The 21,115-nt window shown below is 45.1% G+C and overlaps 1 protein-coding gene across 4 annotated transcripts; it reads right to left on the bottom strand.

Annotated features, from left to right (window-relative positions):
* Positions 1–83: 83 nt before the first annotated feature.
* LOC118696914 (scaffold attachment factor B1-like) lies at positions 84–21,036 on the bottom strand. Of its 4 annotated transcripts, none has more exons than XM_054517348.1 (21): positions 20,713–21,036; positions 19,260–19,347; positions 17,796–17,860; positions 16,849–17,059; positions 15,581–15,639; positions 14,728–14,755; positions 13,275–13,776; positions 12,800–12,846; positions 12,260–12,360; positions 11,258–11,407; positions 11,065–11,165; positions 10,471–10,607; positions 9,848–9,936; positions 9,213–9,349; positions 8,291–8,584; positions 7,297–7,434; positions 5,994–6,033; positions 3,642–3,754; positions 2,792–2,904; positions 2,524–2,590; positions 84–481 (listed from the first exon to the last, which is right to left on the bottom strand). In XM_054517348.1, exons 1-21 carry the CDS (start codon positions 20,905–20,907, stop codon positions 361–363), a joined length of 2,796 nt encoding a protein of 931 aa, XP_054373323.1. In that variant the 5' UTR covers positions 20,908–21,036; the 3' UTR covers positions 84–360. The 4 variants fall into 4 exon arrangements, 3 of the variants coding, with proteins under 3 accessions (XP_054373323.1, XP_036255191.1, XP_036255194.1); XM_036399298.2 differs by having other exon boundaries at positions 15,581–15,643; positions 16,781–17,059; XR_004981700.2 differs by lacking the exon at positions 2,792–2,904 and having other exon boundaries at positions 425–481; positions 15,581–15,643; positions 16,781–17,059; positions 20,713–21,035.
* Between the last annotated feature and the right edge of the window lie 79 nt (positions 21,037–21,115).

A 21,115-nucleotide genomic window follows, 5' to 3' on the forward strand; every position in this document is an offset into this window, starting at 1 on the left:
CAGTGCTAAAAGCAGATTGTCGACCTTGGGGGAGGTTTCAAAATAATTAAAGAGACAACAAAGACTCCAAAACCAAAAAAAAAACCAGTAGCCATAAACCACTTTTATTATTTCTGAAAAATGGAATGTTTCACTTACAGAAACTTAAAAGCGATGTTTGACCAACACCATGTTCATTACAAACAAACAAACAAACCCCAAACCAAACCAAACCAACCCCAAACCAAAGTTGACACAGGATTTGGCTACAGCGCAGCAGCAGTCTGGCATTTTCAGAATCCCAGCCTCGAGGTGACCCTGGGTCAATAAAACTCAGCCACGGGGGTGGCGTTAGAGGCACCCCTTGGTGCACAGGGGGCCTCAGTAGCGGCGGCTGAAGCGCGGCTCCCCCAGCCTGGGGCTCCTCTGGGGGGCTGCAAACGCCCCTGGCACAGCCGGGCCCGGCACAGCCTGGCCCTGGCTCCCGGAGAAGCCTCCGCGCCTGCAACGACAGCGGGGGCGTCACACACCTGACAGACGGACTGACAGACTGACAGACAGACGGACTGACAGACGGACTGACAGACAGAGCTCCCTGCAGGGGCGTCACACACCTGACAGACTGACAGACAGACTGACAGACAGACAGACACACAGACACAGCTCCCTGCAGGGGCGTCACACACCTGACAGACAGACTGACACACAGACTGACAGACGGACTGACAGACAGACTGACACACAGACAGACACACAGACTGACAGACAGACAGACTGACAGACTGACAGACAGACTGACAGACGGACTGACAGACAGACACACAGGCACAGCTCCCTGCAGGGGCGTCACACACCTGACAGACACACAGACAGACAGACAGACAGACAGACTGACACAGCTCCCTGCAGGGGCGTCACACACCTGACAGACAGACAGACAGACAGACACAGCTCCCTGCAGGGGCATCACACACCTGACAGACAGACAGACAGACAGACAGACAGACTGACAGACAGACTGACAGACAGACACAGCTCCCTGCAGGGGCGTCACACACCTGACAGACAGACAGACAGACAGACACACAGACACAGCTCCCTGCAGGGGCGTCACACACCTCACAGACAGACAGACAGACACACAGACAGACACACAGAGAGCTCCCTGCCTGGGCATCACAAACCTCTGACAGACAGACAGACAGACACAGCTTCCTGCAGGGGCATCACACACCTCTGACAGACAGACAGACAGACAGAGCTCCCTGCCAGGGCAGGCTGCACTCCTGGGCAGCTCAGGGAAAATGAGAAACAATTCTGATCCTCCCTCCCTGCACAGGTGGGATGGGTTACGGGGATTTACTGAGCCATGGGTGATTCCTCAGCACCTTCTCTTCATCACCTCTGATTTCCTCACCACCCTTTGCTAAGCCCATCCCATAGGACACTGCACACGTGTCCAATGTGTCCAATGTACCTCTGACCTACGTGGTCAGTCCATCCCATAATCACCATTCAGTGTCCAATTAAGGAATCGCCCTTTGCTAAACAATCTCCATAACACACTCCACATGTGCACCAAGATAAGAATTGTTCCCCATTTTCCCTGAGCTTTGTCACAGCTTCCCAGGAGCACCCTCCAAACTCCATCCCCAGAGCCCAGTTAAGGAGATTTGCTCAGCCAAGGGTGATTCCTTAACTGGGCTCTGGGGATGGAGTTTGGAGGGTGTTCCTGGGAAGCTGAGACAGCTCAGGGAAAATGGGAAACATTTTCCTGTTTCTCATCCTGAATTTGAGGATGCCTCACTTGCTGCACCTGTTATGCACATGTGGGATGTGTGAAGAAATCACCCTTTGCTATCCAGATCTCCTTAACCCATCCACATGTGCACCAAGATAAGAAATGTTCCCCATTTTCCCTGAGCTGTCTCAGCTTCCCAGGAACACCCTCCAAACTCCATCCCCAGAGTCCAGTTAAGGAATCACTCTTGGCTGAGCAAATCTCCTTAACTGGGCTCTGGGGATGGAGTTTGGAGGGTGCTCCTGGGAAGCTGTGACAAAGCTCAGGGAAAATGGGAAACGTTTTCCTGTTTCTCATCCTGAATTTGAGGATGCTTCACTTGCTGCACCTGTTGTTGTGCATGTGTGGAATTGGTTAAGGAGATTTGTTTAGCACAGGGTGATTTCTTAACTGGACTGCCCAATTTTGGATGGACTGACCCATTAGGTCAAAGCTGTACTGGACTGTGTGGCAAGGGTGATGGGTTTTTCTGAAGAGTAAAATTTAGTATTAGCACAATAAACTGATTGATCAGCCTTCTGCAATCATGGAGAGAAACTTGTGAGCTTTTTGCATTTTTAAGCAGACAAAGAATAATTCAGTCACTCCAACAGGGGGCACATTGCTACACTCTGCTGAAAGGTGTTTCTTTAATTTGTTGGTTTCTTTAATTTGTTGGGGTTTTTTTCCCCCCTTGCCAATCCAGGTTTATACAGATCAAAGTATTATAAAAGCATTCTAAGCATTCTGACAGAGGTTCTTACCCTGATGTCCCTCCTCGAGTCATCCCATGGCCTGGTCCTGACTGACCAGGCATGCTTCTATCACCACCTGATTCAAAGAGAGAAAAAAAGGGAGAGAAAAAAAAAAAAAAAAAAAGAAAAATACAGGTTTTTGTGTTTCCCTAATAAAAATGTCACTTTGTTCCCAGAATTTCATTTGATTTCTCAGTCATTTAACTACCACTAGAAGGTTCAGCAGCAGTAATTCACAGAAAAGAACCACAATCACACTGGTAAGCAGCAAGTGTACCTTGCCATCTCTCATGATCCCGTCCCATCACTCCTCCATCCACATTTCCCTGCCATGTACGATCTTGATGCCCCTCTAACTTTCGACCATGATCTCCCCAGTCACGTCCATCTCTTAAAAAAATAAAAGAACATCTTCTAGGTATGTCCCCTACCCAGTGAGCAGCACAGGGTAAAGCCAAACACCATACCCCATGCCACAGTGTGTTAAATGGTTAATCAAGCTCTAGCTGTAGCCACCCAACCACTACAATCAGAGCTGGTCAAAGAGAAACAATGACAGACACTTGCTGAACAGCATCCTTGACACAACAAAACGTGGCTTTTTTCATCCAGAGACATCATGGATATTGCAATGGACTGAAATTCTTGGGCATGGATCAATTCACTGGCTGCCACTCCTCTGTCTGAAAATCATGCAGCTGGAATAGGCCCAGCTTGATTCACTGGTTTAAAGAGAAACTTGAATTCACTACAATTCAGGTGAGTCCAAGATCTCTACCCCCACCACTGCAGAGACTTCTCACTCAATTTCTTTAAAACCTGACCACTGGCCATGAATGAGACTTGTGCATGTTTTGTAGAAAAAGGCTTTTGTGTAGAAACAAGACTGAATCTCATCTGTAGAAATGAAAGTTATTTACAGGAGAAGCACAGTCAGGAGCTGAGCTAACTGAGCAGCTCTTTACTCACTACAGAGCTTCACGTGGCAATTCCCTGCTCCTGCAGATGCTCAAAGATCTGAAGAGAAGATTCACACTTGTCAAGCTCCTCCTGCTGGCACCCTCCAAAGGCTTACTGAGGAGATGTGAAGAAGCCCAGATCACCTCCCTGCTGTGCCAGGCACTAACCGGGTCTGTGGGGGGATCCCTCTTCCCTCACTCATCCTCCTGTCAGAGCCGTAGCCCCCCCAGCTGTCCCGCGAGTGGCGCTCGGGGCCCCCGTGCCGCTCGTCCGGGTAGTGCTGCAAGGCAAACGGGACCAGTCACAAACACAACACGAGCCTGCTTCCAGGGTAAGAGCTGGAATGAGGCACTCTAGGGGGCTCTTCAAAAGGAATCCAAGACATTCCAGCAGTGCAGGGTCATGGCTGACAGAGCTGCACCCACAGATGGCAGCTGCAGGCAGCTGGAGACCCTCATCCCTCATTCAGGGCCCTACTAATGGTGCCTCATGTTGGGTGCCACTGAAAGAGCTGAAATGAGGGATGTGGGGCTCCAGGGGTTCTTCAAAATGCATCCAAGACATTCCAGCAGTGCAGGGTCATGGCTGACAGAGCTGCACCCACAGATGGCAGCTGCACGCAGCTGGAGACCCTCATCCCTCATTCGGGGCCTTACTAATGGTGCCTCATGTTGGGTGCCACTGTAAGAGCTGAAATGAGGGATGTGGGACTCCAGGGGCTCTTCAAAATGCAGTTTATTGTATCCAAGACATTCCAGCAGTGCAGGGTCATGGGTGACAGAGCTGCACCCACAGATGGCAGCTCCAGCTGCAGGCAGGCCTGGAGACCCACATCCCTCATTCAGGCTCTTACCAATTCCTCTTACTAATAGTGCCCCACATTGGGCACCACTGAAAGAGCTGAAATGAGGGATGTGGGGCTCCAGGGGCTCTTCAAAATGCAGTTTATTACATCCAAGATGTTACAGCAGTGCAGGGTCATGGGTGACAGAGCTGCACCCACAGATGGCAGCTCCAGCTGCAGACAGGCCTGGAGACCCTCATCCCTCATTCAGGGCCTTACTAATGGTGCCTCATGTTGGGCACCACTGTAAGAGCCTAAATCAGAGATGTGGGGCTCCAGGGGCTCTTCAAATGCATCCAAGACATTCCAGCAGTCCAGGACTGTGGGTAACAGAGCTGCACCCACAGCTGTGAGCTCCAGCTGCAGGCAGGCCTGGAGACCCTTAGTTTAGGTTACAATGCATTCTGGACTTTTCTATTGGTTACAATGCATTCTAGATTTTCTTTTGGTTACAATGCATTCTAGATTTTCTATTGGTTACAATGCATTCTAGACTTTTCTATTGGTTACAATGCATTCTGGACTTTTCTATTGGTTACAATGCATTCTGGACTTTTCTATTGGTTACAATGCATTCTGGACTTTTCTTCACTGAGCATTTTAATACAGTAGAACCAATCTATACCTTAACTATTATCCATAGCCTATCATAACTACTATAATTACCATATTCATGTTACAATTCTCCAATCATTTAAAGTCAGTACATTACAGTTTAAGCCAGAAGTTGGTTTTCAGTTTTCTTGCACTGGAAAATTCTGAGACCTTTTTTCCACTTGCATGCAACATTTGCTGCCTTGTTCACCTGTGCTATCTTTCTGCTTGGTAAAAGCATCTTCTTGTCTGGGGTGGGTTTATCCTTTGTTCTAAGCCATAAAAACCCCATGTAACTCACACACCCTTTGCCTCCTTGGTTATCCAGTAAGACTGGCTCAGCAATTCTTTTCTTCTATATCAAAACTTGCTTCCATCTCTATTCCTTCATCAGACTCTACATTTAAAAATCTTTCTGCTAAGCACACATATCTGTGAGACTTTCTTGTCAAACTTTCATCCTTCCCAACATTCTAGGATTGCAAAAATTTGGCTTTTTGGATAAAAAATTATAGCTGTCTTATTTTTTAAGCTTCTGTTGTAGGGCATGGCTCACTCCAGGTATTTATTTTTTTGCTGGTGGGAGAGATCTTTTTTGTTTGTTAAGGTTTTTTAAGGTTTATGTTCTTGGCTTCAGATTTTAAATTTTTATATAGAATATCTGCTCACTTCTTACCTCTCTTCAGAAATGAAAGGTTTTGAATCCCATTGTGGCATTGATTTTCACACCTGTCCTTTTACAGCCTTGTTTCATTTAGATAAAAGTGAGAGAAGGCATCCATTGCCAGCTCAGTAAGTACAGCAGCTCTCTCTTAACACCTAGGATGGTCAATCCAAAAGCTTTTACTGCCACATCCCAGCCTGAAAAGATGCTCCCATCACTCAGAGGTTTCCCCTTGCCTGTATCTTAGGCTACCACCCCAACAAGCAGGTGACCTAATAATTTATTTTATGCTCATTAGCACAGAAAATTATTTCTGCTGAAGTATCTCAGCTGAAAGGATTGTGTTGAGGTGGCCTTTCTGCTTTGGGGTCAGCCTGTTTTGGTTTTTAATGAAGCAGTGATTTGGTTGTAACATACCTGCCCATCTCGATCTGGAATTCCCCTCGTACAATCTCTCCTGGAACAAAAAAGAAAAGTTTCAGTTGAATCAACACTGTAATTAGAATTCCAGGGTCTGCATGAAATAACCCATGAAAAGTTCATCTTCATTAGGCTGTAAATCTGGAGCTAATGTTCAGTGGGAAGATAACTCTACAGAGTTCTTATTTCACAGTATAAAAAGAGATCAAACTAACACCTGTCACTGTAATATGGGTAAAAAGGCACCCCTGAGGATGGCCAGGTGCTCAGTGACACCAAGGGAGAACACTGGGTGAATCTACCAGTGCCAGAAATGAGTCACAAGCAAACACAAACAGTACAGTTTTCACCAGAGATCCCTTGAGAGGAACAGAAATCTCAATGGCACCACACAGAAATATTTTTCCACTCTGTGGTGCTAAAAAGCTGCATTAGCCAGGCTGCAAAGATGAAAACAGGGAAAGGTTTAAAGCAAAAGGAAATGGCTGGATCTTCATAAAGCAGATTTCCATACACCTCAAGAGAAGCTGTTGGACCTCCATCAGCATCATGGCAGACTACATTAGGACTTGGCTTATCATCTTCATGCAGCCTCTATGTCCCTTGTAGCCACATTTCTCTTCACAGAGAAAAGCAAGGCACAATTCTTCCCAAGAAGATTTCTGAGATTCATATTCTCTGAACCTCAGAGAAAGGAAAAATAATTCTTATCTCATTTGCTGTGCCAAAGCAGAATGCAATATGGAGACTGTTTACCCACACGTGTTTTGGTTCCTTGGCCTGTCAGGGCCAAGTGTGTAGCCCCACATTTCTCTTCACAGAGAGAAGCAAGGCTTTTCATTCACAATTCTTCCTAAGAAGATTTTTATCTCATTTGCTGTGCCTGTGTTTGTGCCAAAGCAGAATGCAATATGGGGATTGTTTACCCAAGGTGATGGTGTTTTGTGTCCTTGGCCTGTCAGGGCCAGGGGTGTGTGTGTGTCAGGACTGTGGGCTGACACTCACGAGATTCTGGGCAGTTGAATGCTTGGCAGATTCAGTTTAGATGTAATGTAATATAATGTAATATAGGATAATAAAGCCATTCATTAGCCTTCTGATAAGATGGAGTCCTCCTCATCATTCCTCCCTGCCACGGGGGTCATCCCTAACCCACAGAAACAAAGGATTGCAAGCACGTGTGAAATCAGACACCAGAAATACACAGGAGTGACTTCTTTTACTCTGCTGACTCCACCCAAGCCACAAGTAGACACCAAATTTCCCTGAAGGCACAGGAAGAAGAGGAGGCAGTGCCAACCTGTCCAAGCAGTGCTCCTGGTAGCGGCCGCGCTCGCGGTGGTCGAAGTCGTGGAAGCGATCCTGGCGGCCGAAGTCCGAGTGGTAGCGGTCGTCCAGCGCCAGCCGCTTGGCCTCGGGCCAGTAGGGCTCATCCCTCCTGCACACACAGGGCTCACATCAGCAGCAGCCCAGAACCACCTCCTCCCCTTTCCTGCTCAAACCTCCTTCAAGCCAGGAAGTAAAAATCCATGTGTGTTGAGCACGAGTCGCATTTCGGTTTCAGAGAAAATTTGGTTTAGCAAAAACAGCTTAATTTCAGTGTGTGGTGACATGAGAAGAGAGTGAGTATCTTTTCCCTTACCATTAGAGTTGATACCAACAACTCTACTACTCTATTAACTCTATTCGTATGACTATGCTAGTACTACTCTGCTACTACTACTCTATTATAGTAGTACTATGCTACTACTAATAGAGTAGTAACTCTCTTAGTACTCCTCTATTAACTCTCTTAGCACTCCTCTACTAACTCTCTTAGCACTCCTCTACTAACTCTCTTAGCACTCCTCTACTAACTCTCTTAGCACTCCTCTACTAACTCTCTTAGCACTCCTCTACTAACTCTCTTAGCACTCCTCTACTAACTCTCTTAGCACTACTATGCTAGTACTACTCTGCTACTACTACTCTATTATTACAACTCTACTACTACTACTCCATTAACTCTATTATTACTACTCTACTCTCTGTTACTCAAAAAAGTAACAACTCTGTGTTGTTACTACTTTTGGTCATCCCTCTTTGGGAAAGAAAAGTAGACCTGAACAGGGCTTACAAGTGGACGAGTATGGTGTTTGCTCTTCCTCAAATTGCTGTTAGTGCTAAAAGCAGCACCTAAAGAGTCTTTCAGCTGGGAGCTGCCATGAGTGCCTTATCCAGAGTGCTCCCCATTCCCACAGGCTCCCAAGGGGACGTGGCTGAGGACTCTGGAGCCCCAGTGCCCTGCTCCTCACCTGCTCTCAGGATCATAGGGTCTCCTCATGGCAGATCTCCTCTCCTGCTCGTAGCGCAGCTGCTCCTGCTGCCGCCGCAGCTCCTCCCTCTCCCTCTGGATCCGCTCCTGCTCCCGTCTCCTCTCCTGCTCTATGTGCATCCTTTCCCTCTCCAGCCTCTCCCTCTCCAGGCGCTCTCTGTCCAGGCGCTGCCGTTGGAATTCCAGCCGCTCCCGCTCCCTCTGCAGCCTCTGCCTCTCGTCGCGCTCGTGGATGGCGGCGAGGCGCTGCTCCCGGTCTCGCCTCTCTCTCTCTCTAATTTAAAACAGATACTTGGTTTTTCATGGAAGATACTTGATTTTTAATTGAGATTCTTCAGTCCAAGCTCTACTGCTTCTTTGTTTTGGGGCAGGGTTTAATTTCTTTTTAAAGAATTTTATATGTTCTCCCCTTCTTCTCAATTAAGTAACAACTAAGAGGGAAATAAAAAACTCCAACAAATGACAAAAGCAAAGGTGAGAGTTCTGGACAAGTAACACAGTATCTACTCTTAAGTCAGGTCTGAAAAAGCTTCCAAAGAGCACAGCAAGTCCTAAGACAGAATTCTAATGTACAGAAAGTATTTACAGGCTTCAGGGGAAAAATCAAGAAAATTCAAATCCAGTCAAGTGGAAGACAAAGCCTGAAAGCACCTATGGAAGTCTCATGAGAACATTGATTTCAGCAGTAAAAGCCTCCATCACTTGGCATCGTGTCTGTTCTAGCAATAATTAGCATGAAATCAATCTGAGACAGTAATTAGTACGAAATCAATCTGAGATATCACTGCTGGAGGGTCAGCACAGCACTGCTTTGAACAAAACCACAGAACAGAAAAGGGAGTTCAAGGCACAGGTAAGGGATCAAAAATGTCCTTTAAAGTTCAGAGGTGCTGGGAACTCACCGGCGCCTCTCGGTCTCCCTGATTTCTCTCTCCCTCTGCCTCTGGCGCTCCCGTTCTCGCTGCTCCTTGATTTTATCAAAAGATAAAATGTCCTGCTTCTCCTTGCTCTCCGACTTGCGGTCCTGGCTCTTTGTGCTCTGAGATCAATCAGAACAATGCATGAGCTGAACACTGAGCATTTCCTAGGCAAACACCTCCACTATGTCAACCTGAAGAAAACATGCTGCCATGCCTTCCCCAGAGGTAAAAAACAACAGTGGAACTCCAGGGAAAAGCGCCCCCAGTTTGAGCAGAACTTGTAAATGTTACAAATAAATACCAGAGGAACACAACACAGCAATGACTTGCACTGATTCCCAACAACACACACCAAAAACATCCCAAGCTCAGGGAAATCCATCATCCTAACACCATTCTCATACTGCAACTCCACTTCTTGCACTAGGCCAGAAGTATAAAAAAGGTAAAACAGAAGCATTTCCCCTCTGCCACATCTTTAAACCCCTGCTGCTCTCCAGAAAGTGATAAAATGATAATTGTACCAAAATGCAAGGCTAAAACTCCTTCAGCTCTGAGCACATAAATCTACTTGGCACCTATTTTTACACCAAAGCTTCTCTGGAAGTTGGCCTTACCCTCTCTTTTGATGCAGAGGTTTTCACACTAATAACTGGCTCTCCTTTAGATTTATCCATCACCACTGTCCTCTCTGTTCCTCGACTTGCTAGAAAACAAAACAGAGCCAAAAATAAATGGTACAAAAGACATTCAACAGTTCTTGCAAGAGTCAAAACTATGGAGATACCAAATAGTATAAAGTTATTTTAATGAGGTTTTTAATAACTTATGGAACTTATTCATGATTTAAATAGCCTGCCAAGATTTGGCCAACATGAGGATGGGAGTAGTAAATTTATCCCAAAATTACAGCAGTATTTTCTGGCAGGGATGACAGCTAAAGAACACAAATTGAATTTATTTCTTCTGTCCACAAAATATATCTGTGCCACAGTTAAAAAAAAAAAAAGCCCAAAAAAGGACACAAACCACACACAGTGTCAGGTCTAAACCCAGAGACAATTCCAGAAGAATTATGGAAACTGTTTTAAGTTCTTAGAAATTGAAGTCAAAATTTTCAAGGTGTTTTATGCTGTTTGTGCCAGTTTTACTAAGTAAGCTTCTTTTTACTGAATTATCAACCACATGTAATAATGTACAAGTATCCTTGAAAACATTTCTGAAAGACAGCCAGCATCACCTGATTTGCTTGCCCTGGATCTATCAGACGATCCAGTCTTTTGTTCATCCTTTTCTTTTCCTTCTTTTTCATCTTTTTCTGACTTCTTAGCATCCTCTTTTTTGTCAATCTTCTCCTCCTTCTTAACACCAACAGATCTACAAAAAGCAGGAAAGCAAAATGCCTCTTTCAAAAGCAACAAACCACTTGAAAAATCAATGTTGGAAGTATCACAATTATCACCCACTAACCACACAGTCAGTCTACCAGAACAGACACACTAAATCCTAGAAATATTTGTCAGTTAAAAGTGGAGTCCAAGACAGAGTCAGATCAGAGGACAAACAACTGGTAAAAATAATGGTTTATCTCTAAATAATTTGATTTAGTGTCTCCTTATATAACTAACAAGTTTTTATTCTAACACTAAAGAGCTTTGTGTTTCTGAACAGAGGGCCAGTTCAGATGCCCTCACTACTGTAAAACATCAACTTTCCCAGCATTATTCCTACTCCAAATGCAGATGAAACATTAAATCAAGATTTATTACAGTTACTGGTCACCTGGCTATATTAGAAATGAGTGGTCTCTAAGTATCATAAAACAACACTTTACTTCTCAGATTTGGACTCTGCAGAATGGTGCCTGTCTTTTTCCTTCCTTGTTTCACCCTCCTTTTTGTCAGAAGGCTTTTTTCCTGCCGGTTCATTTTTTGCCTAGAAATTCAGCCAGAAAGAACGACACAGTCAGAGATGAAAAGTGCATGCTTTGATTTTCATGACACTGCCATGAAATAGCTGCCACTGACCTTTTCCACAGAAATCATTTTACCATGCAGCTCTGTTCTGTGCAGGTGATTAATGCACTTGGTGGCCTCCTCAGAAGTTGACATTGTCACAAAGCCATAGCAGCGAGCACCAGGGCTGCGAGCATTTGTCACCACTTTTGCACCAACCACCTTTGGGGAAAAAACCAAAATATTCTGTGTTTGCAGGTCTATCATTAAATAAATTCTAATTGAATGACCATTTCTTAGAACAATTTGGATGGGAAAGGAGTTTTGATTTAGTTCAATCAATCCCCTGTCACAGGCAGGGGCATCTTCAATAATGCACCTCAGAAAATTCATCTTCAAGTTGCTGAGCTGGTCAGGAGCTTAAGGCAGATATATCCACAGAAGGGAGAGTGGGATGGTAAAAACCAAAATAAAATTGAATAAAAATTCCTACCACTTTCCCTTTCCTTACAGGACATCTGTACCCACAGGTGACAATCCGTGACAGGCAGTGGCACTTAGTGACAAACATTTAATGTTGCATACTAAAAAGTATTTGGCAGAAGGGGAGATGGGCACACAGAGTTCCCTTCCACAACTTCTGCTCTTGTATGCCAGCAGGCACTGCAAAGTAAGTGGGAGCCTGCCCTCAAAGACTGGGTTTCTCCAGAGGATACCCCTTGAAATGGAATAGTTTATAACAGCAGTTTGAAAGTTTAAATTCCAGTTTAATAGCTGGATACTCAAGACATGATTAGACTATTACATGATGATCTGCCAGTCTCTCCTGTCAGGAATTGCCTCATTCTCACAGGTATCTGCAGAGATTTTCTCTGCAAATTCCATCTTTGCTCCCACCCCTCCACTGCAATCTTCTTTATTGAACTGAGCTCCTTTCAGATATGGAGTTTCCAAAGAACACAAAGTTAAGAACTCAGCCTGCCCAGTTACTCATGAGGGAAAATAAGAGTGAAATTTAAGGTCAGCCTTTTCAACTGACAGAATGGTTTGTTAAGTTACACATCCCCTACGTACCTTTCCATACTTGCTGAAAAGGTTCTTCAAATCTGTAGCTCTAGTAGAGGAGGAAAGGCCACTAACCCACAAATTTCTGCCAGAACCACTCCCCACACGGCCTGGGCCACAAAAAACACAAGAGAACACGTGAAACACTAATGCAGCAGTGCAAAATTCAGAGTCCTAAACCCCTCCCATTTGTCCTTCATAAAACTCTCCACAGTAAATGTGCATTTGAGCAGACTTAAACACTTTGTAGCTACAGATTTTCTTCTTGTACTTCAATCACTTTTAGGAGAATTACAAAGTACCAAATGTTAATTCACAAAAACAATACTTATTTAAAACAAACAACAACTCTCTTAATAATGTTACAAAAGTTACAAAGATCTGATATTTTAGTTATATTTTGAAATATATTCAGTGAATTGAGGGTTGAAATTGCAGTTGAATTATATATTCAACTGCATTGAGGGTTCACTGAATTAACAGTCCTCCTTTTTATTCCAGGACCTTTGAAAATAAAAAAACCAAAAACCACCCAAACATTGCACCTACCTTTCTCATCTTTTGTGACTGCCTTTGTATCTTTGTCTTCAACAGGGCTAAAGATAAAACACCACATTATTCAAGAGATACTATGCAAAAAGACCATTAATTCTAGACAGCACAACTAAAATTGGATACCTACCAGTAAATTAGTTCCAAAATAAACACTATTATTGGCAATTTTCTAGAAGAGTGACAGGAAATAGGGATTTGTACCCCTAAACGGACAATTCTGTTTTGCAGATGACAGAAATAAGAGTAATTTGGGGAAAACAACCGTTGAAGGTTGAGGAAGGAAAGAAATCAAACCCACTGCGTTTAAAAAAAATAAAAATATCTACACATGGAGAAATAAAAGAGACCTTTAGGAATAGGCTACAATTTCATCAGTCTCGGAGGCCAATTGAAGGAAACAGCTTATTGGCATCACTTAAGGACCAATGATAAAAGATAGCATCTGGTCTAGAACGGAGAAAAAACAAACCTCTTTTTCTGATCACCGCCCTCACTGGCTGAGGACTCTTTAGTGGCAGGGGAAGATTCCTCAGAATTAGCTTTGTCTTCTGCTCTCTTGCCATCTTCTTTGCTATCTCTGGCTTCGGCACCTGCGCCTTTCTCCGCTGTCTCCCCACTAGAGGCTTGCAGGCCTTGGGAGCGTTTGCTACTCTGATCGCTTAGGGTCTCTACCACTACACCTTCAGAGTCCGGGGCCTCTTCCTCGGGGCTCTGTTCACTTGTCTCCCCTTTTGCTACCACTAAACGCTTTGCTTCCTTCCTTGCCAAAGCTTGGGCCGATTTGCTGTCCAAAGCTAAAGCATCTTCCTCCAGCTGAGCGGCAGCGAGAGCGTCCTCTTCCTCAGCCAGCCTCTTGCCTGGCCCCGCGTTACTGGCTTCCTGCGCACGCGGCCGCTCCGCTTCGGGAGGTTCTTCGTTAAGTAGCTCAGATTTACAAGTTTCCCCCAAAATGTCGAGTATTTTCTCATTTTCTACGGATTTAACAGGAATAGAATGGCACAAGATTTAATCACCAGGGAAATACAGCAATCACAAATGTGGAACTGGCATGGCTGCCACACTAACACCAAGAGAACTGCTAAGCTACACAGAGATTGGAAAACCCTAGTGTACACAGTGTTACAGCTACCACGCTAACTGCTCTCTCACACCCTGCCAAATCAGCCCTAGCACCTCAACAGCCAAGAAAAATGCCCCCACAGATTTAACAAAAAACTTCGGGCTCAGCCTTCATATTCTTCAGCAAATCGTTCAGCTCTGTTTCTTCTCTAGTTAGCTTCCAGAGTCCGAGATGCTTAACTGAACGTATCAAGGCACTGAGAGTTCAATTCTCCAAATTTCTGTTGAGTTCTTTTAGCAGAGACAGTCCAACATGAGAACTGGGCATCTTCTGATGGTTCTGAGTGTGTTTGCAGTCCAGGAAGCGAGTGGGATCTGTAGCAAATTCCTGATGGCAGCGGGTTCCTTCTTCTGAAGTCCAGTCACTCCTGAATTTCTGTTCTGCACCAGAGCTTTGCACTGCCTACACTCCTGTATTTATATTTATTCACAGAACCACTGTACAGTGTGATATCACAAGATCTGTTTTCAGAACCTTTACATCTTTAAGGCTCGTTCCTTAACTTCACTCTGCAGTAACAGTTCTAGGGAACCATTTCATGGCATTAAACAAGTTTTCCAAGGCTGGTTATTCACAGATCTGGTGATATGACTGGGTTTCCAATCTCTATGACCCTGCATGACCTGGATTTTCCACCATAATAACGTACACTACAGTAATGCATTAAAAAAAAGAACCAAAAAAAAACCAAACAGGGACGCAAAAAGCCTAAATGAAGAATGAAACTGTTTAAATGCCCAGGATTTTTTTTTCATTAAAAAAAAAAAATTAATCAAAGTAACCAAACAAAAACAAACAGTACCTGGCTCCAAAGGTAACTCTTCAAGTTCCTGTAGTGAAAAAGATTTTGAAAAGGAGAAATATCACTATTTCATAAGCAAGATGCTATTCTGAATGACATTTTTTATCAACCCATTACAGGAGAGTATTTAGTGAAAGCATTACTATAATTTAGCCTATTTCAGCTTTGAAAACATTGAAATTCAAATCAATTTCTCAGAGGAAAAACTGAAGATGAGTTTGGAACACCCTCAAATTTTATCAAGTCTGAAAACTTTAAGACCTCTCAAATTCAGCCACCTGTTGAACACCTGGTACACATTCACATGGATAAATAACTCAATAAATGTAAGGAACACAGAGGAAAACTTATCTTCATGTTACCCTTCCCTAAGCTGTGTTTTTTGAAGTCTCCTTTCTGAAAACAGGATCAACAGAAACACCAGCTTCACCTGGAGCTGGTGCTCTTAACCTACCAGGAGTGATCTGGAAACAAGGGCAGCATTTCAGGAATAGACAGTTCCAGCTCTCTTCTCACCTTGGGATATGCACATTTTTAATGGCAGTTAAACACAATGCAAGGCACTGAGCTGGTATTTACAGCAGATCAAAGAAATCCAATCTACCACCAAACTCAGTGTGATAGACACATCATAAATGGATTTTTATATATGTATATACATATATATACACATATATGATGTGAGAAAGAAATAAATCTTTGTTTCTATGAATAAATCAAAAGGCATTAGTTCCCATTCTTTGCAGAGGAAGAATGCACCCACTGTACACACACAGTTTCACCATACACTACTATATTGTGTATTTTATGCTTTTTTTTGTTTGTTTGTAAAGAAAAACTGGCTACCATTTACCTTTATTGTGGTTAAATCTGATGAAGAAGCATCTAAACTGTTCCCAACATCTTCAAACTCTACCTTTAAAAAATAAACAGGAGACATCTTGTTATCACTAAAGGAATATTGTGATTTAAACCTGAGTGAGAAACTGAAGATTTGTATTTGCACTGACTGTTGGTGCCCAGCAAACACATAAAGCACCCAAAGCAACCAATAATGGGAAATACTGAGTGATAACCCCCACTAATTGAATAAAATATCTCATTATCTCCTAACTATGATGGTCAGCTCACAAAAATCTTTTAAGTATAGGGAGTCCAAAAGCAAAAGTTCTCTGATTTTTATCCCTGTCATTCACAGCAACAACACAGAGCCAAGAAATCCTACAGGACTTGGTAATTATTTCCTTCACTGATGAAAGCAGAGGATGGGAACTGACCCAGCCTCAAGATATTTTACTCACTCAAAAATAACCCCCTTTTATTCTGAGCATTTCCATTTGATTTGTGTAGAACAAGGACATGCCTGGGGATAGGGGGCCAAGCTCATTTCTGCAGCTTTAGAAAAGACCCACCCAACTTTAGAACCTCACAGTCCATGTGGACACACAGCAAAGAGCAACGCTCGCCCATTAGATGGGGCAGAAAGAACTTTTTTCAACAACTGTTGTACATTGCAGGAGATAAAGCACTTGGTTTATCTCAAGGGGATAGGGATTATCCTCTAGCCCAGCGCCAACAGCCAGATAAACACAGAAAGCCAACATAAAAACACTTTCAGCAACTGAGTAACTGCAAGACCCAACCTTAACAGAAAAATATAATTTGAATATAATTCCCTGAACGGTGCTGTTCAGTTGAGAAGAAAGTAAGTTACACTGTTTGTATGCCTCACATGTTCTCTAAATAAAAATATGAAATTAGGAATAATATATGCATTATAACTAATAAGGTGAAGCAGAGTTCAAAGCATGATTAAAACCAAATGCCCTGTGAACCACTATCAATGCAATCACATGTGTACCAACATTTAGATGTTTTAAAAATTAAGACACAGTTCCACAAATATGTAAAAAGAAAAGCAGTGACCATAAGAACCAGTACAGTTCCACATTTTCCCAAGTACTCTTTTAGCTTTAGAATTTTGCTATTTAATCCAGAAATAAATAAATTTTAAAAAGAAAACCCTGATTCCACACACATAAGAGATGCATACCATCACTAGTGGTATTTCTCTTGATTCTTCTTTAATTTCTGAAAATTGTGGGGATGCCTCCAAGTTACCTACAGCATACTCTGCAGGCTGATCTGGAAATTCTTTCACTTCTGCATCAGCATTTTCTTTACTATCAGCCAGCGAGTCGAGAATATTATGGGCACTGTAATCATCTCCACAATCTACTGCATTGCCATTATCTATTTCAGCTTCATCTAGCACACTGATATCCATCATGTCGATATCCTGCAAGTTCTCCAAACTTGCTTCAATATCGTCCTGTGAAAAGACAAAAACAGGACGTGGTCACAGTCAGGGTGACGTGAGAGGCACCTGGCAGCACCCCCCCTCAGGTCGGCAGCACCCCCTCAGGGCGGCACCCACCCCCCTCAGGGCGGCAGCACCCCCCTCAGGGCGGCAGCACCCCCCTCAGGGCGGCGGCAGCACCCCTCGGGGCGGCAGCACCCCTCGGGGCGGCAGCACCCCCTCAGGGCGGCACCCACCCCTCAGGGCGGCACCCCCCCTCAGGTCGGCAGCACCCCCCTCAGGTCGGCAGCACCCCCCTCAGGGCGGCACCCACAACCCCTCAGGGCGGCACCCACAACCCCTCAGGGCGGCAGCCACTCCTCAGGGCACCCCCCCTCAGGGCAGCAGCACCCCCTCAGGGCAGCCCCCCCCTCAGGGCAGCCCCCATCCCTCAGGGCAGCCCCCATCCCTCAGGGCAGCCCCCATCCCTCAGGGCAGCCCCCCCCCTCAGGGCAGCCCCCCCTCAGGGCAGCAGCACCCCTCAGGGCAGCCCCCATCCCTCAGGGCAGCCCCCCCCTCATGGCAGCCCCCATCCCTCAGGGCAGCCCCCATCCCTCAGGGCACCCCCCCTCATGGCAGCCCCCCCTCATGGCAGGCCCCCCCTCATGGCAGGCCCCCCCTCATGGCAGCCCCCCCCTCATGGCAGCCCCCCCCTCAGGGCAGCCCCCCCCTCAGGGCAGCAGCCCCCCCCTCAGGGCAGCCCCAGTACCTGTCCATCTCCAGAGTCCTCCTCCAGGCCGTTGTCCTCCACTCCCTCTTCATCTGCTCTACGGCCTAACAACATTACCAGCGTTAGAATCAGAGCAGAAATTATAATTGTGCCCCTCAAGATTGACTTTTTCACCAGAGCTGGTGTTTGCTTCAGTTTTGCCCTGTTTATGAGCACCCCAGTGAATGACAAACAGGCCACAGTCCAGCCCCTGGCAGGAGCTCCAGCTCTGGGACCTGCCCAGAACATTGGGCTCAGCTCAGATTGCAGCAATTTATTACCTCAACATTTATGAGAGGAAAAATAAACAACCAAACAAAACAAAACACAAAATAATGCACAAAATACTGAAATAACCCCACTCTAGCTGTGGGTTTCACTGCAGTGCTCTGCCCACCAGCTGGATGGGAATTATCCCAATTAATGGAATTATTGAAATTACTGAAAACACCACAGCAGCTTCAGCACCAAGGAGCAACTCCTCAAACTCAGAGCTAAGCAGCTGTTTGACCTTTTGTGAATTTGATTTTCCTCAAAAACTACAAGCACATTACAACTGAAAAGTGAGAAGGATTTTAGAGCCAAGAAGAATATTTCATCTATTTCCATCCCCACATTAAAAGTGCTGTAACAGACATCAAGTGTTTTTCTTGAGACTTGGAAATTAATATGATTTAAAAGATCTCTTTCTTATGACATTCAAGATTTCACATTTTAGCCTGCATTTTAGCAATTGCACCATCACTCCAAATCAGATGTAATGATAAAAATCAAACAAATTAGCTGGCAAAACATTTGAGTCTCATCTCACAAATTTATATTTTGTGTAAACCAAATCTAGTAATAAAAATACTCTAGCTCAACTAGTTATTTTGCTCAGCTCCAATGCAAAGTTTTAAACACTATTTGCTTACAAAGTAAGATCAAATTGTGCTAATTAACTAATTTTAGAAAAACGATAAATTATTTTCTGAAAATAAGGATTATGTAAGATAATAACTGTCTCACTACTACAAAAACCCAACCTAAGGCCTTGAAAACATATCTGACTTCAGAAATGGATTAAAACCTTGTCTTCTGAGAAGAAAATTGCAACTGCTATTAGCTATGAAGCTTAACACTACAGAGCTTATTTTGCATTTGCTAGAAACTCTACATTTCCCCATAGAAAAAGTAATAAAAACCCTGACACTGCTTCACTGTTACTTGGTAATTCTTCATACAAATTTCAGGGAACTCTGAGAACAAAGCAACAGATCCTTCAACATTTACTGCCTTACTAAATCATATGAAATTCTCTGAGTAAATGACTGCAAAGTTTAATTTTCTTATCCATCCCTAGAAAGCTGAGAACAAATGTGGGGTAGAATACCAGTAACACAAAAAATATTATGAAGGTTCCATTTCATGAATACATTTGCTTGAAAACTCAAGGATGACAAGGTGAAAAGTCTCTTTAATTACCTTTGCTGCTTCTTTTTGGAGTTTTCTTCATGATATTTTCTGAAACCATTGGAATTTCATCAGGATTCCCTCCTTCCTCCTCAATAGCCTAATAGGGGCAAAAAAAGAAAGATATAAAAATAGACATAAACATTTTCATTTGTACATTCTTGTTGAGTTTAAGAGCTGCACACCAGAGGCTGAAAAATTCCAAACCATGAATCAGCAACTTGGATACACAAACAAAAAACCACCAGAGCAAAGCAACAAGCGGGGAGAAGGCAATAACACATTGGTGTAATGTTTTGGGGAAACTGTCAACAAAAAAAGCCAATCCTACAGCATTTGGAGCTGTTCATCATCAATCCTACAGCATTTGGAACTGTTCATCATCAATCCTACAGATGAAACTGTGAATTGCAGGTGTTTCTGTATTTGTGACCATGAGTAGAATTGTGTCAAGTACAGAGCAAGCAGCTGCAGCATAAGCTCCATGGAAAGCCTCTATAATTATATTTCAGTTATATGCAAACTATAATTATATTAAACTATATGTTGCTTCAAAATATTAAATGTTGTACATGCCATTTTACACGTGGCTTACTTGAGTAGCTGATAACTCCTAAAGTTCTTAAAAATACTTTCTGATGAGAAACAGATTATTAAGCTGCTTCTTTTAAGACAGAGTGGCTAAAATAAAAAAAAGAGTTGTTGTCTTTGAATAGCAGTATGAGTTTGGGGGTGACAGATGTGCATAAATGTGATTTGTATGTCCAAGATTTTAAAAGTGAACAGCATTTGGAACTGTGCACAGACACACGGGTTGTTGTGACAGGGTAAAAACCTCGGCTCTGGGACACAGCAAGCAGATCAGAAAGGATTCCTCATGGGATTAACACGCTCAGCGGTGTGATGAGGATACAGTGAAAGGGCTGCCAGCTAAATTGTCAGAAAAACGCAGCAAAAATCCCGACAGACAGCGCGCAGAACCGTAAATCCAGCAGCTCAGAGAACAGCAGAATTCTGTAGTGCACGGAGCGGGAAATACCCGGGCCGAGGGCTGGGATCGGAGCGGGCTCGGTGACACTCCGTGACAGCCGCAGCGGTCACAGGGTGAGCCCGGGCCGGCCCAGCCCCGCCGGGCACAGAACGCGCGCACCGATCCCGGCGGGCACGGAACGCTCGCACCGATCCCGGCGGGCACGGAACGCTCGCACCGATCCCGGCGGGCACGGAACGCTCGCACCGATCCCCTCAGGGCCACGAACGCGCGCACCGATCCCCTCAAGGCCCCGAGGGCTCGCACCGATCCCGGCGGGCACGGAACGCTCGCACCGATCCCTTCAGGGCCCCGAACGCTCGCACCCATCCTGCCGGGCCCCGAACGCTCTATGGCGCCATTTTCCTCAGCGGTGCCCGCCGGGCCGGGGTCGCAGCCGCTCCACGCACGCTGAGGCAGCCCCAGCGCTCTCACCTTCCTCAGGCGCTCCATGAGGACGCTCTTATTGCCGCCGCTGTCCAGGTTGCGCTGCCTGAGCTCGGCCCGCAGGTCGATCACGCGCAGCTCGCTCAGCGGCCGCCGCCGGCTTTCCGACTCTGAACCGGGGACGCCAGGCCCAGCCAGGGACGCAGCCTCCGCCAGCCCGGCCGGTGAGTGACTCTCCGCCATGGGCCGCGGCTTGGACTCGTTCGTGCGGGGCGAGGTGGGGTGAAAGCGAGGCGGGAGAGCCGCAGCCGCCGCCGCAGCACAAAATGGAGGAGACCCGGGGCGCAGGGGAGAGCGAGGGGGCGGGAAAGGGAGGGAGGAGCAGCCCGCATGCGCGCCGGGGCCCGGGCAGGCCAAGCGCGGCGCGGCGCCGCCAACTCCGGAGCGGCGG

The sequence above is a fragment of the Molothrus ater genome, chromosome 26 (assembly GCF_012460135.2).
Source record: "Molothrus ater isolate BHLD 08-10-18 breed brown headed cowbird chromosome 26, BPBGC_Mater_1.1, whole genome shotgun sequence".
In the NCBI taxonomy this organism is placed as follows: Eukaryota; Metazoa; Chordata; class Aves; order Passeriformes; family Icteridae; genus Molothrus; species Molothrus ater.

Bases quoted from the DNA above. Each gene is read 5' to 3' on its own strand.
- LOC118696914 (XM_036399298.2), bottom strand. From the start codon at position 20,907: ATGGCGGAGAGTCACTCACCGGCCGGGCTGGCGGAGGCTGCGTCCCTG. The intron at 12,361-12,799 runs GTAGGTGCAATG...TTTGTGGCCCAG, and splicing joins AGTCACAAAAGATGAGAAAG to GCCGTGTGGGGAGTGGTTCT. The intron at 7,435-8,290 runs GTGAGGAGCAGG...CTGTGTGTGCAG, and splicing joins CCCTATGATCCTGAGAGCAG to GAGGGATGAGCCCTACTGGC.